Consider the following 16,459-nt stretch of genomic DNA (forward strand, 5'->3'; position numbering starts at 1 on the left):
GCTCAGCTACCCTCTCAACCCTTATAATCCTCTATAATAATCCCTGACCTCATTGCCTTAAAATGATTATCTGACTTACTGCCAGCTTTGTATCAGAAAATGACAAGTGCGCACCAATGAAGTTCTTCCAGGAGAGGGAGCTCTCTGACTGTTTCCAGTTGGCGGGCCAGGCCACAAGGACTGCATTGTGTTTCATGCCACCCAGGCCTGCAGACTGGATCAGGTGAGAGAAACCATCTCGCTGATTAGAGGACACTACCACATGACAGAAACCCTTCGTTTTCTCCTTTGCCATAGCTGCTTTGATATTCTGTGAAATGCAAAAACAAAAACATGGATATATGTTAGTAAAACTCAATGTTGAATAAATTTAAATACAAAATGTTAATACAATAAAATGTACTGACTACTAACCATGGAAGATGACTGAGTGCATATGCTGTCAGAATGGCTTATTTATAAGCATATGTCTTGTTTAATCACTACTAATCCCCAGAACTTTGTTTAACAAAAAGACAACATCGACTACAGGGTAGATTAAAATGACTGGAATTTGCTTTCGTGACTGTCATGCAATGTCACCATAAGCCATAAATGTATTAACAAGGACTTTCACTCTTGAGCAATCTGCAGTTAAATGTCTTGCTCAAGGGCACAATGGTCATGGCTTGCTTCTTGTAGGGTTTGAGAGAGCAACCTTTCTGGTAACCAGCCCTGAGTATCATTGGTGAAATAAGTAGAATTGGTGAAAACAATTGCAAATGATGATGATTATTATTATTTTATTTATTAATTTTTTAAACATTTTTTTAACCTCACATTTATTTATTTTTTTCTTATGGTTGTAAGCCACCCTAAAGGGCAAGGTGACAAAAACTATGCAGAAAATTTGAAGAATCCTTTTTCATTTGTTTCTCATGTGCTGACAATAGTTGTACAGAAATTACACACTTCCCTGGATAACAATCATCTCTGTATTTGATAATCATCTCTGATTTGGCTTTGACCTAATGCCGTCACCTGTTCAGAGAGCTTAGCATCTGCCCCACGAGCCATGTAGGTGCCCTCCAGCACAGAGCAGACGATGGTCAGGCCTTTCCCAGCCTTCAGCTGTGAGGTAAAGGAGAGCAGACGTGGATGCTTTACCCCCAAGTCAGAGTCCAACTTTAGGAGCACCAGCAGCTGAGGTCTGGAAGATGAGTTAAATGATTTTTGAATCAAGAATGATGATGTTTATATAGCACTGAAGATGTTGAATGCTTACCTCCAGTTCTTGGTGTGAGGTGGCGCCTCCTCCAGTTTTATTAGGGCATAACGAGCTGCGTTGAGCGATAATCCTCGAATCCCATCTCCCCATTCCTTCTCTGCCCTGAGGGGTGTTGGGGAAATAAAATAGGGAGGAATAAAGTTAATATAAAACATTTAAGCTAAAAACACAGCGAATCTGATGGACACTTGCTTACCCTCTGTATTCAATGTACTTGTAGGTGCATCCAGCAATAAGTATGACAACCAAAGCATAGTACCAAGATGAGACAAACATGAGGGAGAGACTCAGGCTCATCCCAAGGAAAGAGAGTGACCTGCAGACATTTAAACAAATTCAATGGTGCATTTAATGGTAGTTAATACAAGCAAACATTAACTCTGACTGCTCCATTTTACCTCAATTCACATGTAGAAAGAACTAATAACCATTACACTACACCTATTTAGTTAATGAAAAACCCATGTCCACGTAACAGCATGACATTGTTAGCATGTAGGAAAACAGAATATGCACTTCTAATTGTTCCTTTGGAAATCATAACGTGTGTCTTACCAGTGGTAGAACTTGAATCTTGGCCTCCAATTTGGGGTGCGTAGAAGTGTTTGGACAGCACAGGCCAGGTTTACAAAGAGGTAACACATTAAGAAAAACCTGTAATGTAGTAATTGAATCCAAGGTTATTATAGTTAATTTTTAAGTAAAACCTTAAAATGTGAATTAAAATAAATACTAGCTGAAATAAAATAGAATATTTAAAAAACAAACTTATTTTATTTATTTCAGCTGGTTGCCAAGGAAACATTTCTTATTTTAATTTAGTTTAACTTGATGTATTAAAACAGCTAAAATAAAATGTCATGAAAACTACATAGACATTAAAAAAATTTGCTAAATGTTTAACAAAAATATAAAAAATTAAAACTATTAATTGAAACTATAACAGTATCTCAATGATACTAAAACATGAAATTCACAAACTGAGTAGCAAAACTGAATGTAATGGTCACATTTAGAGTGCAGGCACAATTACAGTACAGAATTTCATTGACAAACATTTTTATAATTATTCATTCAAAGTATAAACATTTAAAAATTATATTAAATAATACATTTTAAAATTAAAAATCACTTAAAAGTAATAATTTTGACACAAAATTCATATTTGTGTAATGGTGTGTTGTTAATGTTAATGACATTTAAATGATTTATATGACAAGGAATATGAAATGAAGTTGTATGTCAGTATGTCAAAATCAAAGTGATTGCATCTCAAATACATTTAAGCACATAATTTAGTCAAGAAGCAATGAATATTTTAGTGCACATACAGGGCTCAATGCTAAAGCAGAAAGTATACTTTGTTTTTTATGTGCGCTAGTCGAACGCATTCCGATCTGTTCTGTTTATGTAGTTTTTCTTGAACTACCTTGTTAATTTGTCACCCCAGGGTATGGTTGCCACCATGTGGATAAAGAAATTACTGCAAAAAAATTAAATGCGCATATGCGACCTGCACATACAAAGTAAGCGCGGTTACAAAAATTCAGTGGTGCGCGTTCAGTATGCGTGTACTTTTCTGATGATGAAATTTGCATCACGCACTGTAAGCTGACCCTTGCGTACGCGTAAAAAGTGAAGTATACTTTGGCCTTAAGGATTTTTTTCTACTGTACTGTAATTTTTCAACTGTTTACGTTCACTTAAGACATAACTGACTATGTTACAATGATACTCGCCAATACAGGCATGTTGACAACTGTGTGAATATGTCTATTCAAGCGCAAGAAGATGTGAAAGAGAACATAATTCAGTATTTGCACGCTGTCTGGGAGGCGGCTTTCTGGGTGTGAGATTCGGATGTGTGTTGTGCACCCAAAACTTCTCACACAGCGAGTACCAAATTGAGCTCTCTTTTGCATCTTCTTGCGCTTAAATATATTAAATTGGCAACACTTAAAGTTGCACATGCAAACACATGCAAATGATAAACTTTTGTGACAATGCAGCACTGGCCCGATTGGGCAAGTGACAGTTCTGTCAACTGCCCTGAACGTCGTTTACACTGGCCCCGGGTCATCGGGTAGTCCTTATTGTTGTGCCCTTCACATAACTATAGCCTTTTTTTTCTTTTTCTTTTTTACATACAACCAAAAAAAAAAAAAACGCAAAAAATGCAAATAATAATACATTAAAAAAAAAAAAAAAAAAAAAACGGCAAATTCCGCCTGGCTCTAGTTGCCACAAAGTAAAAAGGTGAAAGCAAGGGGAGCACACTCACATTGACAGGATGGGAGCAACAGCATCCAGGGAAGCGATGAGAATCCCAATCTCACAGATGGCTGCAGTTAGGAGTAAGGCCCAGGTTGGCTCACCATTAGCTTTACTATGACCAAACACCTGCCAGTGAGACGTAGGTCATGTTAGTTACATCATAGGATTATAGTCAAGACTGTTCTCTCAAGTGTGTTGTACACTTTCAACAGCATTTTATACAAACATCTGTGCCTCAAGACATGTAAAGTTGTGTTTAACTAATAAAAAAATCATAAAAGGGCATGTTGTTACCTGTAAGAATGGCATGATGCCATCTCGCGCTATAGACTGAAGGATCCTGGGAGCACCAGTGAGGCTCTGTAGCCCCGCTCCACAACAGGAGAAAAACGAGCCAATCACAATCACCCATGACGATGGCCAAGCTAGTGTTGCAACAACTAGAGTTTTCTTAACTGAGTCACCATACCTATTATGAAAGCAAGCATGCAAAAACATGTAAAAACAGGAAGAATGTATTATCTGCGAAAACGGTGCCTGCATGTCTTATCTGAATGGAATTATCAAGCATTTTTGTAACCCGCTGTTTTTACATACTGTTTATTATTATTATTACTACCAAATAGCACTTACTTGTCCCGTAACACCACACCTTCAATACATGCTCCAAATAACACTACACAGGAAATGTCTGTTTAGCATAATTAAGGGGTTATTAAGTAAATTATAAAATTGTTTATAAAATAGACTGCTTAAAATTCTTTTCCTAGAGGCTTTCTTCCCATTTTTGCAGCAAAAAGATACAGATGAATGAGGTGGTTACAATAGCCAGAATGGTACCAGTGGGAATGGACCTCTGAGGGTCTCTAAGGTCTCCAGACCTGTTCGATCCAGCCATGATTCCTGTGAAAATCAGAGAAAAACATCTGATGTGTTTCATAATACTTTTAAAACAGCTTTTACACAATCACGAATGGTGAAGCAATTAGTTTAACTACATTTTTCAGTATTTGACAGATTTGACATTTGACAGATTCTGTAATGTTACATTTTTTCCTCAACAATATTTCAGCAGTCAGCACAGGTTGAAATTCCTGGTAATTCCTGCCAGCGATGCCCAACTAATGAATCACCTTCATCACCACTCCTTTCAAAGGATCGGCCAAGTGGTCTTGAATTAGTTTTCGATTCAGTCTGAACCATTCTTATAGATCACTCATATATACTGAATAATTTGGAATGGTTTCTAAATTTTTTGAACAAAAAGACTGCTCGATGAATTGGATATTTACCCACAATCCACTGAAACCAAATCTACAGAAGCATCCTATCATGTTTGTAAATGGTGAAGATCTTTATTAAGTTCAACTTGAGGACGACTCTTTGCTGCAGGTAAATGCAATTTGCAGCCAAAAGACTATCAAAAACATTAAAAATCCACAAAAGCACAAGTACAAAGCTGTTTTGAGCCATGAAGATAACACATTTAAGATATTTTTACACATATAAAAACATGTATTAGATCAAAAATAACCCCAAAATGAAAATCTATAATTCAAACATGCATTACTTTCTTTTTTCCGTGTGTAACAAAAGAATTTTGAGTCATGTAGGCTTTCTGGTCACGTCCATGCTCCATGTGATCATACAACTTGTTGAACTCATGAGTCAGGTCAACTGAACTGATTTATAGAAAAGATCTGTGTGCGCCACTATTATGGAGCTTTTTGTCATTTTGAAAATGGAAAATCCCAGTCCACATTCATCTACATTATATTGAAAATGGCCAGTACTACAAAAATTCACCTTTCTACAGAATAGAGAAAGTGATACGGGTTTGGAATGACATGGTGAAGGTGAGTAAATAAAAGACATTTACATTTTCTATTTCTTTTTTAGAAAACTATACCTGTAACCGAGGGGAAGTAGATTCCAACCAGAAGGGTGAAGAAGGTGGCAATGTCATTGAAGACATAAGGCAGTGAAATATCATTGTCCGTGTTATCTGAAACCCGTTCTGAACTCTGTCCCTTCTTCTCCACTACCGCCCTGTATTGTCCATAGTGTCCCCACATGTTATCTAGGAAGGAGAAACATAAATACATAGCAAATAACACTTGATTACCACTGAGTTACTTTAACTAAAGTCTCATGTTTGTGAAAATGCTTCAGCTGATTTTTTTTTATCAGCTGATGCATTTTCACAAACATAAGACTTCAGTTTAAGATTTTGTTTGAGTTAAATAAGATGTGTATAGTTTGCTGTGTAATTTTATTTGAGAATTCACCTGATATGACCCCGCTGAGCAAGCCAGGAACAGCCTCAATCTCCGTCAAATTGTTATGGGTGAAGTACTCATCACATGATGCATTTACATTAAAGTCACCTTTGCAAAAATGTTTCCACAGTTCGGTGGGGTGGGTTACATTGTCGATGACCTCCGTCTTTAGACACTTGTCAAACTTAGAAGTTTGCAAGGTGCGGTTGCCTAGCAGACAGATTCTGTTGATGCACAAGAGACCATAAATATAGATTAATTTAACTGTGTTCAAATTAAACACACTCCATAACATCTGATATAGGCTATCTTAAAATTATAAACATCTTTATTATATTTCAATCAAATGCTATAAAGCATAGGCATCTAAAACAAACAAGCAAAAAACCTCAGCAGTGTCAGCACTTTTGTTGTGACATAAGTGCCAGGTAGCCCCGCCCAGGCGCCCATACTGACGTGTCGAACAAGGACGTGTCGTGGAAAAAATTACTGTTGAAGTTTAGAAACGGATATGATTTGACAAATTTCTCAAGTTCCACAAGGAAACCCCTAAAGGCCTGCCGTCCAGTTAAGCATCACGGACGCCACGAGAATACAAGGTATATGTTCTTAGTTTTTACACACTTTTCAGCAGCTGTGAGGTTCCCGCGCAAGAGAGCGCGAGCAAAACGGAAAGTACTGTTCTGATTGGCTGTTTTGTGATTGATTGCGTTGCATCGCTCCAAGTGTAGAACGATTTTGCGGCTGCGTCCGAAAACTGGAAAATGCTGCCTTCTGAGGACACATTTCAAGGTAGTAAGGCATCAAGGCACGTCCGAATCCAATGTTAGCTTCACTTCCTGTTTGCTGAGATACCTTCCTCAGATCGATTTTTGAAGGAAGCGTGGATGTATCCTTAGCTGCCTTTGATATCCCACAATCCTGTGCTTTCCATTCTGTGACAGTTGAGCTAGAAAAATAAAGATGGCGTCCGAAAGTTGCGTTTGCTGCTCATTTTGTGTATAAATGTACGATTTTGACCAACATATTTCAATTTTGATACCATTTCTATCGAGAAATTACTACTGTAATAATTAAATATTTGTTTAGTTCTCACCAAAGCTCGCGCTATATTGCTGTAGATCATTAAACTGTTAAGCTGCATCAGAAGTCTGTCCGAAATCAATTTCGTGAGGTACCTTCATGCACAAACGCTGCCGTACAAGTCATTCTCTTATAAGACAGCGCAGGGCCGGCGCTACCTATAGGCAGAGCAGGCAGTTGCCTAGGGCCTCGGGCACGGAGGAGGGGCCTCCTGCCTCCACTGCCGTGACATCCCCCTAGCAAAATACTAGGCTCTTTTTCCATTGGATATAAATGAATTCACAGTGACTCTCACCTCAGTGACTCTTAGTATTGAAACCAACTATTGTAACTGTATCAAAGTGGGTCCCACCTTCCAAATAGATGAAAAAAAAAAAGTTATGAAAATGCAACTTTTCTGCAGCTGACTGGCTTTAATTCATTGAATTATGATTGCGCCGAAACGAACATCCTTCATGTGGTGCAAAGCGAAAGGCTAAACAGGCACTCAAAGAAGTGCAGTTCGCAGGTGTGCGAGTTGTCATAATCTCTTTTGGACTGATTGTAATGTATTCTAAAAATAAACGTGTTCTGTCGATCGGCGTTATTTCTGGATATATCATTTGCCGAGTTTAAAAGAACGCGAGCGCCGTCGACGCGTCCAGACACTTTAAATTTGTGCGTAATGAATGACATCGAGTCAGGAGCGGAATATATACTTAAGTAAAAGCAAAGTTCGTATTCAAAGTAAAAAAAAAAAGCTAGAGTATGCTATTAGAGCACTAGAGTAGGCTACTTTTTTTAATGTTCGAAAACAGTATCTCAACTGTCTGTACCTTTTAAATTCTGCTGTTTACATTATACCGCAATGCTACATACTTTCAGTTTTCAAAACATAAATATTGTTGTTATATTTATTGAAAAATCAACGTACAATTTTATAAAGTAGGCCTAATTAAGTATTTATGCTTAAGTTTGTCACTTTCACTTTTACGATATAGTTGATTTGTGTAGATTTGTGTAGGTTGTGTAGGTTTGTGAAAAAGTTCCATTACATTGTTTTAGAATGTTCTTCACACTAAGTAAAAAAAAAAAAAAATGGTTCCACACTCTAAAAAAAATGCTGGGTTGAAAATGGACAAACCTAGTGGTTGGGTTAAATGTTTGCCCAAGGTGCTGGGCAGTTTTTTTTTTTTTTTTTTTACCCAGCTGTTTAAAAATGACTATATGGCTGTCTTAAAATGAACCAAAAATAGGTCTGAAATTAAAAATCAGACATAATTACTAGAGGCAACAATAACAATCAAAAGGTGAACATTTATTAATAAGCAAAATGTTTATTGTTTAATTATTATTCATTAAACTTGTTAATAAATGTTCATTTATTAAACATATATTTTAATAAATGTTCATTTATTAAACATATAAATAACTGTTAATTTCCAGGATACTTTGGGTTCATTTTAAGCAAGCAATACAGTCATTTTTAAACAATAGTTGAGTTAAAAACACCCCAATTGCTGGCTTTGTCCCTTTTCAACCCAACTTTTTTTTTTTTTAAACCCAGCATTTTTAGAGTGCACTACCATTAACTGAAAGGTTCTTTGGGGAACCAAAAGTGGTTCTTTTATGGCATCACCGTAGAGCTTTGATCGGGCCCAACAAATCAAGCCCGACCCTACCCGAGCCCGAGCACGTTGTGTCCGAGCCCGGCCCGGTCCGACACGTTCACTATAATTATGAGCCCGAGCCCGATTTAAACCCGACCGTTTTTAATATGTGGGCCGTTATAACCAGGGGCGGCGCCAGATTTTTTTTTAACGCAGGTGCTGGTGTGCTAGATCATTAAGGCTACAGGGGGGAGCTGCGCAGTATATTATATATAAATACTATTAATAAATGAGCAAAAATTGGCCACTCAATATTAAATATTCAATTATTTTAATTATCATAATTAAAGTTTTAATTTTATTAAATTGAACAAGCACAACATTCAGCATTCAATCAAATATTCTTAAAGATTAATTATTATTAATAATGTTACTTCAACATATTTTTATTTCAACATAATATGCGTGTGAGCAACAAGCAAGATGTGCATTTGTAAATTCGGTGACAGCGTGTGTTACGAGTTTCAAATGGTGTAAGTGTGACCGCGGTGCGCCGGCGCCTCCATGTCATTATTATATTGTCTGCTATATTGCTTTTTATGTATTAAATCCAGGCAATTGGTTAATGAAAAAATGTATTAAAATTAAGATACAATTTACACTAAACGAAATTCACTTTAAAGAAAATCTTTCTTCAAAAAATCCCTTAACAAACTTGAAACTAAATGTGCTTATTTAATTGCTAAAATACGTAGGCTACTACAGACTCTCTTTTTGTACAAATTGCAGCACATTCATTTAATTCTGAATTTTGCACATGTAAGTTGAAAGGCATTTGTTTGTGCATAGTAAAACATATCTGTAACATTTATCAAGTTCATAATTGTGCGTGCATTTATTAATTATTATCTTAATGAATAATACGACAAGGAAGAAGCATGTAAATTGCGTTGTTTGTTTATTCAGAAGTCCCCGTTTTTTTGCTGTCATAGGCGAGCAGCGTGCTGCATTTAGCTAATGCACGAGACAAAGCCAACACATATGTTGTCACTCCCCACGACTAGTTTAAAATGTTTCCATACCTCCGATTTTCCACCAAACTTGCTCAAAGTTAATTCTCCTGTTTTAATTTTTTCTTTGCTTCTTCAAGCTCCATGTTGCATTTAAGCTACTAAATAGTATGCTACAGCACGCACAGCAGGTGTGATGCGTCACGCGTGCGAGACTGCAAGTGCAAGTGGACGAGACGCTTCCCATGACACGTGACGTGTTTTATCAAGGGCCCGACCCGGCCCGAGGACGGTGGCGTGAAATATCGGCCTTTATTTTTAAGAGTGTATAGTGCATATTTTAAGTATTGCATTGCAATACATATGATAATATAGTTTAAATTGGTTCAAAAGGAGGGAAAAATCCTGTCCAAAAAAATGATTAAGGCATGTGTTAGGCTACTGTAAATAAATTACTGAACAAATTACTACCAAAAAAAAAAAAAAAAGAGATTACCTAAAAAATAAAACTATATTATATAGTAAATAAAACTATATATATATAGAGCTCAAGCATCCATTTTAGTCTGGGACTGGCCTTAAAGGGATAGTTCACCCAAAAATGAAAATTTGATGTTGATTTGATGTTCGGTTTCTCTCACAAACCGATTGTTTCGTGTCTTAGGACATCAATGTGTCGTCATGAGCTGCAGGGTTTCATTTGGATTTGTCTGTCGTGTTTTTTTGACTCTTATAGACGAATTTCCCACTGACATGCATTATAATATGGCTGACAGATGGCAACGGTTGGAGTTAAAAATCATCAAGAAACAAAGTCACCTACATCTTGGATGCCCAGGGTGTAAGCATCAAATTTTCATTTTTTGGTGAACTATCCCTTTAAGCCTTGTCCTTGAACCTGGGGAGATAATGTTTTCCACGCTTGTGGAAAATGTGCACGTAAAAATCACAGCATTACTCACTGAAAATTGGAAGGCTTGAATGCGCTTTGGATGACACCTGCGTAAATGGCCATAATTGACAGCACCACACAGGACAGGAAGATCAAGGCCAGCTTGTTGACATATTTCACTCCAACAAACACTACCAGGGTCATGATAGCTAAACAGCATGTGCCATAAATACGCATGTTATTTTGCATCCCATTTGGATCTTCTTTGAACAGATTAGCAGTGGGCATGATGTATGTCTGTAGCAGGGTATAAAAGGAAAGAGAGAGAGAAAGGTTTACTGAGGGTGCAAAAATTAATCTGATTTTTTAGGTCATGTGACTAGGGCAATTAAAGGGTAAGTTGATAGAATCTGCTGACTCGAGTTAGCTCAGTGCTGATGAACTCTTCTGTAGTGCAGAACGAGTATGTATTGGCTTACAAGAAAATATTAGGGTTGGTCCAAGTTTTGACTCACCAAAAATATTTCCATGGTTCCTAGTATGTACATAGAACCTGCAAATGTGGTGCCCAGGTAGAAACACAAACCCACTGCTCCTCCAAACTCTGGGCCTAATGCTCTGGAGATCATGTAGTATGAGCCACCAGCTGAATGGAAAGAAAAGATGACTTAAAACAAATATGGAGAAAATAAAAATAATATAAGTGTAACATAACATATTGAAATCATACCAGGCACTACACCATTAGTCGCAATGGCACTCATTGAAATTGCAGTCAGCATGGTCTATGGATGAAGAAAAAGATTGATGTAAAACAAAACCTATATATCCTTGCAGGGTAATTATAATTTTTATCATTTAGGCCTAGTTATTTCTATTTTACTCACAATTTGATTTATTTTTTGTTAGGATTCATTCTATTATTGTCAGTTTATTTCAGAGCTTTCTAGTTTCAGTTTTAGTTTTTATTTAAGTTTTAGTATTTTAGGGCTAATGTTAAGTTTTAATGTAAGTTAATTTTTCAGCATGGTCTAATGTTGTTGCTATCTTATGTAACTTTTACCTTTTTTAAGCAGTTAAAAAAAAAAAACAATTTCATCTTGTAGAAGAACTTTGGGACTCATTCATTAAGCAAATTTGTGCGTGAAATGTTTTCATGAAAAAATCATTAACCAAATCCTTTTGTACTAAAATTTATTCTAAATTCATGAAAAAATGTAATACCAACTTAAACCACACGTAGGGCCTACGCAAAAAGCACTTTCTCTGTGCGGCCTTATGATTGTTATATTTTATCTTAACATGTCTATTATTATATAATATAATTTATATACAATTATGTTATAAATTAATAAATTATGCAATTTAATTTTAAATATATTTAATCATATACAGTGAAAGAGTAAGAAAAGCTGCATTATAGCTTCAACTGCAAAATTTCTCTGAATAACGCAGATTTACGTGTATGTACAGCTGGATAATGAGAGTTCTGTAATCTAAAAGTTGTTTGAACTGGTTGTGAGAATTACAAACTTGCCATTGCTCGAGGATCTGGCAATAGCGTATCTGTAGAGAGCGGCATATGTTTGACAAAAGGCTGTACAGGAAAAGTTGTGTCCGGAAAGCCCTTATATGGAGAAAGTTTGGGCATGTTTTATGCAAACCAAACTTTGTGCATACGGCTGCTCATTTAGAATACTCACTAACTAGAATATTCACTAATATTAGAACAAGAAGAACAAATGTATGCGTGTAAGCGTGTGTTGTGAATTAGGCGGATATTTTCTGTGAAGTTCTCGTGTGTACAAATACGAAATAATCAACGCAATTATAAGTGAATGAGACCCATTGTTTTATTTGTGCTAAAATATAAATCATTATTATAGGTTTATCAAATTATATTTGTGCAAAGACATGGTTTAAGACAGATTTTTTACACTCTCATTAATAACATTTTGTTCATTTTTATAAAAAGTTACATAGTGTAGCTTTAATGCAGACGAGTTGCAATAAGTTTTATAGCATACCAGGCATATACAAAAACAAAAAATGTATTTGTGGTAGTTTTTATTTTATAAAATTAGTTTCAGTTTATCACTGTCATGTTAGTTTTCATTTTTAAAAACCCAACATCAGGCTTTGAGCAGGGCAGTAAAAAATTTTCCACACCAGACTTTATTAGCCATATCAATATAGACCTGGATTTGTGCACAGGCATTGTCATGCTGAGGCTGTTGGCACAATTTTTTTTCAAGCACACATTTCTCACATTTCTCTCAAATCAAGATTTTTCTTCACTGGAAGAGGGAGTGTTGACATACTCTTGGCCATGCCAAGTTTTCCTTTTGTGTATGTGACAAAACTGTCAAAGCTGACAAAAAGGCATTAAAGCAAAGATTAAAGGAACGCCTTCATGTGTCTTGTACATCTAGATATTCTAGGTCTGGGGTTTTCAAAGTCAAAGACAGTGGGCCTCCCTTCATACTTGCATGATGCTGATGACAAACATAAATAATTTCCATACCACAGCAAACCTAGCCTAATATATGTAAAAAGTTCTTAAACAATTATTGAAGTAAACAATCAGTAATAAAATAAGAAAGAAGCAAATTACAAAGAAAATTACAAGCAATAGAACAACATAAATTAAGAAGTGCTTTAAGTATTTCAGGTGGATCTAGCCTAGTATTCAAGTAAAAAATACTTCAGTTTTATATTAGGCTGCTGTCACTTTAAGACCTAAAGCACAGATGTAATGTACACTTTGTACACATCAGTTTTCGTTCACTTAAGACGTGTTATCTTGAATATTTGCCAAGATGGGCATTCTGACACACAAGTGTGTGTATTTAAGCCACAGAACCCAGATCCCACATTGTCTGAGAGGCAGCTTTCTGCGCGCATGCTTCGGTGTGAGCACTGAATTTAGTTCTCTTGCATTTATCAAGCACATTCTGCTATTTTTCTCATCCATTTCTTTATAAATCTAACATGCCAGTAACTTTAAGCAGTCATGCACTGCATGGATACATTTACATACAGCTATCAATTTGACACTTGTCTCCAGGATGTATAGCCCTACTCCTCTGCGCCTCCCCTGATGTGCCCTTGCGCCCCCCTGGGGAGGTCCACCCCACATTTTGAAAACTCCTTCTCTAAGTAAAAAAAGATCTTATAAATTGTCAATGGGAAAAACTCACGCAAGAACAGCACATAAAGACGACAGCAAGGGCCTCCATGATTCCGGCGGTACCCACTATCCACGTGAGCCGCAGGAACAGAATCACACCCAGAATGTTCTGCATGCAGGGCAGGAACACGCCTATGAATGTGCCCATCTGAGGGCCCTTCAAACAGATTGGCACACAAAACAAAAACATGTAAGCTAGATTGACACACAAAACAAAACAAAACAAAACAAAACAAAACATTTAAGCTATGTAAGACAAACTGAGATTCCAAGGAAAATGTTTGTTGAAGCTGTGAATTCACTGTGTGTTTATGAGTTTCCTATAATCATCTCAGTGTGAGTCTGGTTGGAGACTCACATTTACGGCGACTCTCTGAATCCCATCCTCACTCTCAGCCTCCTCATGCTCGATGACCCCCTGGGTTATGTTGGTGTAGTTGGCCAGTTTGTTGAGGAGGGATGACACCATCGGAGTGCTGTCCATCTCATCCTGTGAGTAAAGACATGGAGGAGCTAAATAGTTTAATACATACAGCACAGTGTTGCAACTTAGTGACAAAATATAAAAGAATTTCATAAGTTGAGGTATTTCATTTGAATATAAAGTGTTCCTACAGTTATAGCTGATGCACAAGGATGAAAGGTGTATGGGTTTCAAGCTACTTGTTACCTCATAAAGAGCCATATTCTTGCCATAGATGCTGTCATCATGATCTGTACTGATTAAAGAGCTGGTTTCTCTGGGGGTGTCCTCACCTGGCAAATAACAAAACAAACATATATTTTACTTTAGAGAGGTTGATTTTGAGAGCAAACGCTGTAATATGCTACAACACTAGCATAATCGCAGAAGAGATTTTAAAACATTATAGGCAGAATGCATTTGCTGACTTAGTAAATGTTTACTGTGAAAAACTGGTCATCACACTAACTGATCACTATACCAGACTTTAAAGTCGTTTCAAACTTACATAAACACATACCTCTCTTCAAGATGCATGACACATCTGTACAAAAACAATAAGTGTTCTAAAATATTTCTGAAGCTAAAAAAAAACCAGAATATGTACCCATCATACACTATGTGATTTTCTCTGAAAACTGTCAACTCCAACTGGCCAAAATCTGCAGACTTGCTCTAATTTTCAGCACCTAAATTCGACTCCTTTAGACTGCAAATCAGTTCAAAAATCTGAGTAAGAGTCATGAAATGTATTCAGCCTTAAGTAGAGATTTTTCAGATCTGTTTTTTTAAGTGTTGTGTTCCAAGTACAGTACAAAAAACAATAAAACTGAAAGTGTTAACTGTATTTGACATGTTTATTCTTGTCTTGGAAAACATGCAGGTTTTGTAATATTTTCCACACAACTCTTCTGTTTTTTAAGTAAGAAATGAAACCGAAACCTTTAATTTACATGGTATATACACGGGAAACAAGCATGACATATTTTTTCAATTGAAAGACGTGCGATAAGTTAAAATTCAAACAGATCATCTAGATTATTTTTGTCCATCCATATCCAGAAGACACTCAACCTGTGTTCTCCTAAACCTTATCCTCCTGATGTGTTTAACAACTGTATATTGTGTTCTGAAGATGAACTAAAGTTATACGGGTTTGGAGCGACATGAAGGTGAGCGAACGATGGCAGAATTTTCATTTTTGGGTGAGCTAACCCTTTAAAAGGTTTCTGTCGGGCGCTTCATATATAGAACCTTTTAGGTGTTCCCATCATGGGATGGTCTGATGGATTTAGTTTTAATTATTTAATTTGGTTTTAATTAATTTTTTATTTTGATTAAATTTTATGAATTAAACATCTAGTTAACACACTTTATCACTTAAAAGAAATGAAACAGGAACGTATTATGTAATCATTTAAGTCATTTGCTCCAAATACAGAGCCTTTTTTGGCATAAAAGATTGTTTAACATTGAGTCTAGAACCCACTGAACCTTTTTTAAGATATGAGTAGAACTCTTTTAATGTTTTTATCTGTTTATATCTTCTTAAACTCCCACAACAGCAAATTTGTGAACTGTACACATCTACCGAACATGTGAATACCTCTGCCTGAAAAAGAAAAGTAAAACGATTTTCTACTTACTTAATAAAATTACAAATGCTCAGCAAAACACTAATGCCAAGTTTATTTAAAATTGTAATCTTACTCTTGCCATTGTAATGATCTTTTGATGATCCATATCAATGAGATTTAAACTCACCTAATGTCTCTGCATTCAGATCTGATTCACACTCCATGCTGAGAGGGAGACAAAGGTGTGAATGTGTCTCATGGACTAGTGAGAACCTTTTTACCTTGTCTCTTGTTGGTTTAAATGAGACACTATTGCCTCAGCAAAATCCTGTACAGTCTCCTCTGATGCAACACTATCTTTTGAACCGTGCAGCTAATCTCATTTGAATTTCGATGCAATGTTGACAAACTCCTTAGTTTTGTCAAGAGGGACGTTGGTCCATCTGAGTGGGATCAGTCTGTGTCTGTATTCCCGCAGTTGGTTGTCCAAGTCTTGTACTTCTCATATCCATTGTCTCGAACTCTTTATCTTCTTCACTAATTTTTTGGCTCCAGTAGATGCTGTGTGTAGATGATATCAGCCTCTCCCTGCCCTCCAGTTTGTTTTGTTCTTTCTGAGGTTCAATAACGACATGAGACTGACTCTGTCCTGTGTTTCTTTAACCCTCAGTACAGGATCATTGCCTGCCGGCACTGAGCGCAAGTTCTGATCAACTTGAACGGGGGAGGGGGTTTTCAGTTAAAAACCAGTTAGTCTGCTGAATAAGACTATTTCCAGAAAGAAACCTTGAAATCTAGTTCATCTGCATGCTAGTGTAATTACAGAAACACTTGT

General features: G+C 36.5%; 1 protein-coding gene across 4 annotated transcripts in view; it reads right to left on the reverse strand.

Annotated features, from left to right (window-relative positions):
• The window catches only part of slc12a7a (solute carrier family 12 member 7a), a 31,002-nt gene that overhangs the window by 9,450 nt on the left and 5,093 nt on the right, over window positions 1-16,459 (reverse strand). For all 4 annotated transcript variants that reach the window (XM_048162980.1, XM_048162979.1, XM_048162977.1 and 1 more), the window contains exons 2-18: window positions 14,255-14,340; window positions 13,943-14,074; window positions 13,595-13,741; window positions 11,125-11,179; window positions 10,910-11,040; window positions 10,465-10,691; window positions 5,830-6,044; window positions 5,451-5,621; window positions 4,346-4,444; window positions 4,175-4,232; window positions 3,836-4,010; window positions 3,549-3,667; window positions 1,823-1,921; window positions 1,464-1,583; window positions 1,265-1,369; window positions 1,021-1,189; window positions 115-310 (exon numbers count right to left, since the gene is read on the reverse strand). In XM_048162980.1, the coding sequence (XP_048018937.1) occupies window positions 115-310; window positions 1,021-1,189; window positions 1,265-1,369; window positions 1,464-1,583; window positions 1,823-1,921; window positions 3,549-3,667; window positions 3,836-4,010; window positions 4,175-4,232; window positions 4,346-4,444; window positions 5,451-5,621; window positions 5,830-6,044; window positions 10,465-10,691; window positions 10,910-11,040; window positions 11,125-11,179; window positions 13,595-13,741; window positions 13,943-14,074; window positions 14,255-14,340 (2,304 nt within the window). The remainder of the gene's footprint in view (window positions 1-114; window positions 311-1,020; window positions 1,190-1,264; window positions 1,370-1,463; window positions 1,584-1,822; window positions 1,922-3,548; window positions 3,668-3,835; window positions 4,011-4,174; window positions 4,233-4,345; window positions 4,445-5,450; window positions 5,622-5,829; window positions 6,045-10,464; window positions 10,692-10,909; window positions 11,041-11,124; window positions 11,180-13,594; window positions 13,742-13,942; window positions 14,075-14,254; window positions 14,341-16,459) is intronic.

Source organism: Megalobrama amblycephala, linkage group LG17 (assembly GCF_018812025.1).
Source record: "Megalobrama amblycephala isolate DHTTF-2021 linkage group LG17, ASM1881202v1, whole genome shotgun sequence".
In the NCBI taxonomy this organism is placed as follows: domain Eukaryota; kingdom Metazoa; phylum Chordata; class Actinopteri; order Cypriniformes; family Xenocyprididae; genus Megalobrama; species Megalobrama amblycephala.